Source organism: Oryzias melastigma, unplaced genomic scaffold (genome assembly GCF_002922805.2).
Source record: "Oryzias melastigma strain HK-1 unplaced genomic scaffold, ASM292280v2 sc01322, whole genome shotgun sequence".
Taxonomy (NCBI): Eukaryota; Metazoa; Chordata; class Actinopteri; order Beloniformes; family Adrianichthyidae; genus Oryzias; species Oryzias melastigma.
Genome location: NW_023417906.1, coordinates 1 through 9,326, shown reverse-complemented (window position 1 = coordinate 9,326; position 9,326 = coordinate 1). Strand labels below are relative to the sequence as shown.

The following is a 9,326-nucleotide window of genomic DNA, read 5'->3' as shown; positions in this document are numbered from 1 at the left end:
GCTACACAAATTCCAAAACTACAAAATGCATTTAATTCTAACTACATATCAATGTATGATTGGAAAGGAGTAGATAGGTGACAGATATGTAATTTATTTGTGTTTTTCTATATATTTTTAGATACTATTCTTATATGAGAATTAGAGAGAATTATAGTAAAATATTTTCTTTTTTTGCATTTGAACTATTTTTGTTTTTAAAAGGAAAAAGTACTAAAGTAAATGGCAATTATTCATATTATTCTAGTCGTAGCTCCTATAAACAGATGGATGGACTTATGAAACTGCTTCGTTTACCCATAATCCATTGGACTGTCAGTTAATAAAGTGGTTGTCCTTCATTCATTAAGAATGTTTAAACTACTTTTTATTTGTTTTTCTTTGGGTCTTCAGGTCTAAAAAGATGAACTTTCTCACTTATTCGGATGCTGTGCGTGACTAGTACAGGCGAGAATGTTATTTATGGATTCATTTGTATTTTGTCTAATGTTTTGAGTCTACTTTTGACATTCTTTTGTCTTCCAGATGTTAACGAGTGTGAGTTGAGCAAAGGAGGCTGTGAGGGCCAGTGCTGCAACACCATCGGCAGCTATTACTGCAAGTGTCCTGAAGGGAGCAGACTGGGGTCAGATGGCAAGAGCTGTGAGGGTAAGATGGAGAAAAATCAACACTAAGTTGATTATTTGATTTATATTCACTTATGCTTACAGTCTTTTGTTTAAAAATTTAAATGATCTTTTTACATCAAGATAGCTAAACTGAGCAGACATTTTCTCACGCTAAAGGAATTGAAAGAAATTTTCTCCACAACATCATGGTGACCAACTTTCTATCCACAAGCTTAAAAATGTTCTCCCTGCAGGTGTGTGGGTTTTTTCCATGCATCTCGTTTCCTCCCAAAATCCAACAAAACATGCTCCATAGGTTAATTGATGACTCTGAATTGTCCCTTGTGTGTGATTAGAGTGGTAGTGAATGTTTGTCTCTGTGTTTCCATGCATCAGACTGGAAAACAGGCCGGGGTTGTACCCCGCTTTTGCCTTTTAGTCGTTAGGTGAGCTCCAAACACTGTCTAGAACAGGGGCGGGCAAACTTATTGTAAGGGTTGTAAAATTTGACAGTAGGGCCGGACCATGACGGGATGTTTAGCATGTCTTGTTAATCTATCTCATTAAGAAGAAAATAATATGGAATCTGGACAAAAATATGCTTTAATTTTTAAATATATATATATATATATATATATATATATGTATTTTAAAATTGAACATTTTTGAGTTTTTATTGGATAACTGTGGCCTTTGTTGTCATTTTAGTGCCAACTGCACCCATGGGTTGATATCCCTCAGGAAAAAAAACCCACAAACTTACAAAAATGCTGTGATCATGTGGTATTTGAATGATCAAAAAAATACTTTTTTTGACTCAGAAACCCTGCGACAGACTGGTGACCTGTCCAGGGTAAACCCCGCCTTCGCCCATCAGTAACCGGGTTAGGCTCCGGCACCCCCGCGACCCCGAAAGAGACGAAGCGGACAAGAAGATGAATGAATGAAAAGAAAACACTCATGAACCTAAGAAAACAACAAATCTTCACACACCTCATACATGCATAATAGCTTAAACAAAGGTCATTTTTTTTAGTGCATCATCTATAGGAAGACACTAGAATTACAGGGAAAACAATACATTAATAAGGATTGTTCATGTAATTTATTCCAGTTTGGTGAGCCAGATTGAAAAGTTAAATGGGCCGGATGTGGCCCCCGGGCCATAGTTTGCGCACTCCTGCTCTGGAAAATGGATGGATGAATTTCCTAGTACAACAAACTCTCATGCGAGAACAAAGATCAGTAATGTGGGGAATCTCAACTCATCGGTGCCTGATCAGGTTTACTGTTAAGGATTGAACAATGTCTTGAAACCAACAACTGTACAAACTTGTGTTAATGTGTGTGTTTGTATTCACATGCACTTCTGTGTGTTTTCATACATACATGTACAAACTTGTACAAGCTTCTCATGTATGCATAAACATTACATTACACTCCTGAGAACAGGGAATGATTAATAACTATTCTTCATGCAGTTGTTTATTGCAATGAGGAGGAACAGCACAGCTCCCCCTGGTGGTGGGTGAATTAATGACAAATCAACCATAACATTACCTAAAGCATATCTGCAGATCAACCATATTCATGAAAAAAAGTTCACTTTTAGCAACAAGACTGTTTAATTGCTCCTTACTCCAGTTTTGTCATGTAATTCTAATCACAAATACAGTAATATTAGCATAAATCTTGGATGTATCATTCTTGTTGGAGTGTACCGTCTGTTTTTACCTATCATTCATATTACAAGATTCTTTTCTGTGTGCTTTCAGATGTAAACGAGTGTGAGGAGTTCAATGGAGGATGCCAGCAAACATGCATCAACACAGCAGGCTCTTATCACTGTGAGTGCAGCGAAGGGTTCCGCATGCACACAGACGGACGGACCTGCATCGGTAAGATCGCTCCCTAAACCCCCAAAACACAGTTTGGGGACAAATTTGACCTTAATGAAATTGAACGCAAACACTGTTTAAGCCCAACTTAAAAAAACATACGAAAATCTATTTATTAAATATTGAATTATTGGATTATTTTGTGTTAGTGTTTTGAGTAAAATTAACCCATTTCGTTGAATTTTTGGTCTACCATTGTTGCTGAATTCAAAAAAAATTATTTTCAAGAAAAATGTATCAATTTAAACTAGACAAATTAAGCTTGTTCATATTTTCATGGATTGGTGGTGACTGCGACTGTCACTTAGCACTTCTGTTTGCCAGCTGTAGATTTATACTAAGAGTTAGAGTTTTGGATTGACGTGTCTTTAAAGTCATTTACATTTAACACTTTAACTGCCTACTCAATCAAACAATAGAGCAGATTTATTATTAAAACTCTCATTGTGTGTCTTAACAAGGCAATAAGCAGCAGAATATATATTGTTTTGAATTCATTTTAATTTGTTTGGGTGGATAAAGATAGTTTTATTTAAGCTCTAAAACCAGTGTGATATTATATTCTTAGCAAGAGCTTTGGACAGAGTGAAAAAATATTAGGATTTTTGGCATATTCCTTCGAATATAGCCAGAGGTACCAGCTGGATTCATTACCAAATTTTCTGCCTTTGCACAAAAATGATAAACGTCAAACCTTAAACTATAAGGAGGAAACATGTACTCTTATAGGAGACTAAAACAAATGTTTTTCTATTTTAAACTTGTATCTAAACACAAAAACTTTGTTTTTTTCTATTATTTATGGCTCTCTGTCTGCTTCAAAGCTCTGAATTCTTGCTCCATCCTGAATGGTGGATGTGAGCACAGCTGTGTCGACATGGGCAACAATCACTACAAATGTGAATGTCGGAAGAACTACAAGCTGAAGAGAGACGGGAGACACTGTGAACGTGAGTAAGCCGATGCTCTATAATGAGGCCATGCTAAAGAAACAGTGATCTGTCATCACTCAGATGATCTTTCGTAGCTGCTAAACTGGACAACATAAACCTTTAAAGTGTTCAAAACCATTTGTTTAATGTTTATACTGTATAAGTGTCTTGTTTTGTGGTTCATGTGTTAGTGAGGAACCCCTGTCAGGACAGAAATGGAGGCTGCGCCCAGATCTGTCATTCAAATGTTGGCCACGTGCGCTGCAGCTGCCGTTCTGGTTTTAGATTGGATGGAGATGGCAGGAGCTGTGCAGGTAGGCACTATGCATTCTCTGTATACACCTTTAACTCTTTATAAACAGCAGTTTTGTACCACACTGCATGAAGTCCTTCTTTAGAGGTGTAAACATCAGCACATGTGAAGTCAGTTTCTGTACAGAAAAATCACCTGGCCTCAGTATATCTGTACTGCCCTATATGGAATGCAGGTAGGGGTGTCTGTCAGTTCTGATTCCAAAAAACTAATTTAAAAGGAGTTCCCTCCATAAAATGTCTTAGTTATTAATCTAAAAAGCAGCAAAAAAAGCATGTTTTTTTGGGGGGTGATCAAAAAGTCATGTCATATTTTAGATTTTTCCCACTATGGTTTTGCGTAACTTGATGAAAATGTGATCTGTTTCTATTGAAAGCCCCAGAAAGCCCATTGATTGTCATACAGCTGAATGCGGAAAACATTTGACCCATCACCTAGGGAACGGTGCTGCAGTCATACCCACTGCTGAGAACCATTTGGGGTTTAAACTATCAATGGATATATTTTTTTTATCATTGCCACTGCTACAGTGAAATCAATAATTGCTCTTTGGTCAGTGCATGATTCATTGATTCATTAAAACATGAATTTATTAAGAGAAAAATGAATAAAAAAGTTAATCATTCTGATATTGAAAACAAGAAAACAAATACATTTTCAGCTAAATATTTAGCCCATCATTCATTAAAAGCAGGAGTTTTCAATTGATAAGGGGATAAAGGTTAAAACATGAAATAAATTATAACAACTATACTTTAAATAGTTATAAGAATTTTAAAAAATCATATTACCACATTACAGCTGTCTAAAAACATCCACCGTTCCACAATTCCAGCAGATGCAGGTTTAAATTTAAAAATCATTTGTTTTTTACTACGTTTTTATATATATATGTATTAATATAGACATTTGTTCAGTTTGTGAAAAACTAAACTAAACTTAGCTTGACTTGTAGCATCTGCCTGACGCTACAAGTCAAGCAGAGGGGTGACCGAGGTGTGAGGTGTCTTTGATAATCAGCAGAGAGAAATTACTCACTCACTTCAAATGTTTGGTATCACTTAATTGTGATTTAGCATTTATTTATTTATTCATTTATTTGACAGAGACATTGCATATTTACAGGCATTGCTGTCAATGCACCAGAGTTAGCTCGAGAACTATTTTTCATCTGCTGTCCCTGGACTGATGGTAAAATTGTCTCCCTATAAAAACATAAAGTTTGAAGCAAAATGCAATTCAAGCATAAAGAGAGAAAAAAAAAGAACATTTGAACCAACACTATTCTCCACTCTCAGTGCAGACACTCTTCGCCCTTTTTGTTATTTTTTCTTTTCTAAAACTCTCCACAGACATCTCCTGCATTCATCTTGTAGCATCTGCAGAAGATTTGCTTTGTGTGACTTGACTTTTGTTCATATCTTTGCTACATTTAGCCCTTGATCTAAAACAGACCCATTTTTGTAACAGTTTGCTCCAGTGCAGATCCATTTCACAGATAATGATGGATTTGAGTAGCTTCACAAAGCATCTTCTTATTCATAAATTGTACATTTCTTTGTCTTTCTTTAAAAAGCCTGAGTCTTTTGTGAGTCATCGGCTACGTGGCCAGATGAGTCTGTTTCCAACAAAAACTTTGGAGATGAGAAAACTTTATGAGTTTGAGGAATGAACAATCCTCTGGTCTTTGGAGAAATTTTATAGTTTTCGTTTTGCAACATTACAAAGCAGATAAATCTTTCACAACATGACATGTTTCACCTATTTGTGTGCACATTTGACTGTTGCTCCTCTCCCATAGACATTGATGAATGCAGCGCTGGCTCTGCCCAGTGTTCTCATGCTTGTGTCAACACGGTGGGCTCCTTTAGGTGTGTGTGTCATCCAGGATTTGAGCTCGGTGCTGATGAAAAGCAGTGCTATCGTGAGTAAAGATATTCCTCTGATGTTCCATCCTTCCTTCAAATAGTCAAAATACAGCTGAGACATAAGAAATGTGTTATTTTGAGCAATGTCAGAATATATATTTTTATCATGCTAACATTGACAAATTAAATGTCTTTTTGGAGTAAAATTTTGGAGAAACAGGAAATAAAAAGTGTTGTTCAGCAAATCACCTGAATCAATTACATTAACATCTTCACATGAAGATTTCTATTTTTAATCATTTAGATTACCGGTAAACATGTTTTTTTTTTTTACATATTTTCACACTAAAACCAATTTATTTTGATCAATTATCTTGTGATATAAACTGAGCAAAGATTAAACCTTATTAACAGATGAATTATTGTATGAAAAAATGCCAACGGAAAAGAAAATAGATTTTTTAAATCCATTCATTAAATTGTCAAACCCTGCCCTAAAATGACTTTTTATTTTGTGATAAATTGTGAAACTCGTGATTTTGTGTCTTCTAACAGGAAGAGACTGAATGATAGAGACTGAAAATGCCAGACTTCAAACTTTGAATTTGATGTGATAACTTACTAGGGGGAAATAAAAAAAATCAATTTTAGTTTCATATCTAAATACATATTTGATCTTCACGTGATTTTTTTTACTAAACATGTGCTAGCTTCTTGCTAAAAATGTGTTAGCTTCTTGCTAAACGTGCGTTAGCTTCTAGCTAAATGTGTGTTCGCTTCCAGCTCTAGCTTAGTTAGCTTAACTAGAAATTAATTAGGTCCAATGGCATGTGAAACATTTAGGGCTGTTATTTTTATCTTCTTTCTACAACAAATTTTGTGCAGCATATTTTCATTCAATAAATTAAAGAAAACTTTTTTGTTTCAGTTATCCCTTCCAAAAAGTTGTGTATTTAAGTGTAAAAATAAGTCTACTTGAAGTTTTCTTTTTATAAACTATCTATGTTGTGAACCTAAAATGTTCCAATTTACTTTGAAGAGATATTCAATTAGTATACTTCTGCAGAATTCTTGCTTTACTGTATTTATACTCAAGTATACTTAATAAAATAAACTTTAAGGGTGCTACTTTTAGCTAAGGGTAGCTAACTATACATGTTACTGCATGACAAGGTATGTGTTTTAACTTTGAGGTGGTTGTGCTTCTTTCACCTCCAGGCATCGAGATGGAGATTGTGAATAGCTGCGAGAAGAACAATGGAGGGTGTTCCCATCACTGTGAGCATACCACCAGTGGACCCCTCTGCTCCTGCAACAATGGCTTCCAGCTAAACCATGACATGAAGACCTGTGTTGGTGAGCCTAAGTTTAAAAACTGCCTCAGGTTTTTCTCTCCCTTTTTGTCTGTCTTGCCAACCCATAAAAACTTTGTGTAGACAGTGATGAGTGTGCCAGCGAGGAGTCCTGCTGCAGCCAGGTCTGTAGAAACTACCCCGGTGGCTACGAGTGCAGCTGCAGAGCTGGTCTCAGACTGAACCCAGACGGCTGTGGATGTGATGGTAAAAACTCGTTTTAGAAGTCATGGCCCATAAATAGCCGAACATTTGAAACAGAACATCTGTCAAAGGGAGAAAAGTTGCAGCAATCACATTGTCCAGATATGTGGAAGATGCTAAATCAAATGCAGATTCTAAATAAAGTTTCACAAAAGGTACTTTGGCAAACTCCAGAACAATTTATTTCCTGCTAAATGTATGCAACATTCTTTATAGACATTGATGAGTGTCTGGCCGAGACATCCGGCTGTGAGCATTACTGCATCAACACCTTAGGATCATACGAGTGTTTTTGTCCAAAAGGATTCCGCTTGAACCATGACAAGCACTCCTGCATCTGTGAGTAGATGCATGACAAATAGCAATGCACAAAATTTGAAATGCTGCAGAAAAACGAATCATCACGACAACTTTAAATCTGTTCCTGTGTGGGGCGTGTTTAGCACTGTATGGAGAAGAACTGCAAGAAGAAGAGGAGGAGGAAGACGAGGAAGAGGAGCCGTTGGATCTTAGTCGCTTTCAAGATTTGCTGCTTCATAGGAACCCTCAGCTCCTGCAGTACACATCAGCCCTGCGCTCCCATCCTAGTGTCCATGATGCTGGTGTTCATGACAGTAAAGAAGACGTAGAGAGAGAGCTGATGCTGGACACTCACATAGGTATCGTGAAGTACTTTATATTTGATGGTATTTTATTCCTTTGAAATGTTGAGACCTGAAACTACCCTATCAACTGATTTGTTGTACAGTGTGTCTAGGAGGCTACTTTGGGGATGACTGCACTTTAAGCTGTGAAGATTGTGTGAATGGAGCGTGTACGGAGAGCAATGATCGATGTCATTGCTTACCTGGCTGGACTGGGATTATCTGCAATGAAAGTAAGTATCATGAAAATTGGTAAATTTGAAGTTCCTATTTTTAGAAAACGTATTTGTTTGGATGTTTTATCCTTTAGAGGGGATCTATGTACCCTTAATCAAGGTCTAAAGCCAATGAAGTCTGCTGTTAAGCCTTAGTGACAAATGCCCATAATGGGTGGATGTGGGCTGTCTGCGGGTGAAAAATGGACAAACCTGTACGCATAAAATATCCCCGTGGTACAGGTGATGGGACTTCCTCAGACAGAAAAAGTTCATGCACATTTTTTATGCAGGAATGCTGCAGGCAACAAGGTGTTGTGAATGCTTACAGATCACTGAAAGGTAAATTAAAGGTAAAGTAGGTGAGACACCAACACCTTCTGACTCTGCGTCACTTTTTGGGTGTCCCCAACTCGTCATTTTGGCTTGCTGGTTGTTCCCATTAAAAAATGGGTCTCCAACCTCCAGACCACGAACCAGAACTGGTCTGAGGCTGGGCCACAGACAGGGAAAAAAAAGGCATACACTAGTCAGTGGTCCCCAACCCTCAGGATGCGAACCGGTACTAGCTTCGTGTCAGGTACTGCGTCCGGTACCACGTCCCAAGGGTTGGGGACTCCTGATTTAATCGGATCAGCCAGCACGTCAAAAAGTTGGGGACAACCAAAACGTCAAAAATGGACGTGGAGGGGGCTTAAACTTTACGTCCACATATGATATATTGGGAGTGCGATTCTGTAGCAAACACAGGCACAACAAACGGGGTTTTCACATTTTTAACCCCCCAAGAAGCCCGCTAGTGCTGTTCAAGTGATAATTGCGCATTCCTTGCACACAGTTTGACTGTTAGAAATGAGACAATCAGAGTTTGCAAGGGCGCTGTACTCGCATCTAGCCACTAGAGTGTTGCAGAAGGGTACTGTACCGCATGACGTGTGTGTCATTGACATTACAATAGTTCATGATACGCTAACCACACACACACGACAATGGTACGTGTTAGTTTCATGATGTCTCTTAAGGTGGCCAGACAAGCGTCAAGGGAATCAAAAGACACTCCCATGCTTCCCTTGCGGTGCAGTAGCTCCTGTCTACAATGGGGTTGGACAACCCACATACACCTGCATGAGTCAAACCTCGTATGGGTGGATGTGACAAAGTGAGGCTCTATTGCCCAAGCCTTGTTCTATGATTAATGCCTGTCTTTTGTCTGGGCCACATTCTTCAAAAGCATAAGATACTAGACTACCAGAGTAGAATTCTTATTTCTAATTCCTCATCTTCTTGTCTCC

At 37.8% G+C, this 9,326-nt stretch overlaps 1 protein-coding gene across 1 annotated transcript; it reads left to right on the top strand.

Annotated features, from left to right (window-relative positions):
- Positions 1-269: 269 nt before the first annotated feature.
- Positions 270-8,163, top strand: LOC112138435 (multiple epidermal growth factor-like domains protein 6). Its single transcript, XM_024260986.2, has 10 exons — positions 270-648; positions 2,384-2,506; positions 3,331-3,456; positions 3,630-3,752; positions 5,553-5,675; positions 6,838-6,975; positions 7,056-7,178; positions 7,392-7,514; positions 7,619-7,834; positions 7,924-8,163. Exons 1-10 carry the CDS (start codon positions 426-428, stop codon positions 8,073-8,075), a joined length of 1,470 nt encoding a protein of 489 aa, XP_024116754.2. The 5' UTR covers positions 270-425; the 3' UTR covers positions 8,076-8,163.
- Positions 8,164-9,326: the final 1,163 nt, after the last annotated feature.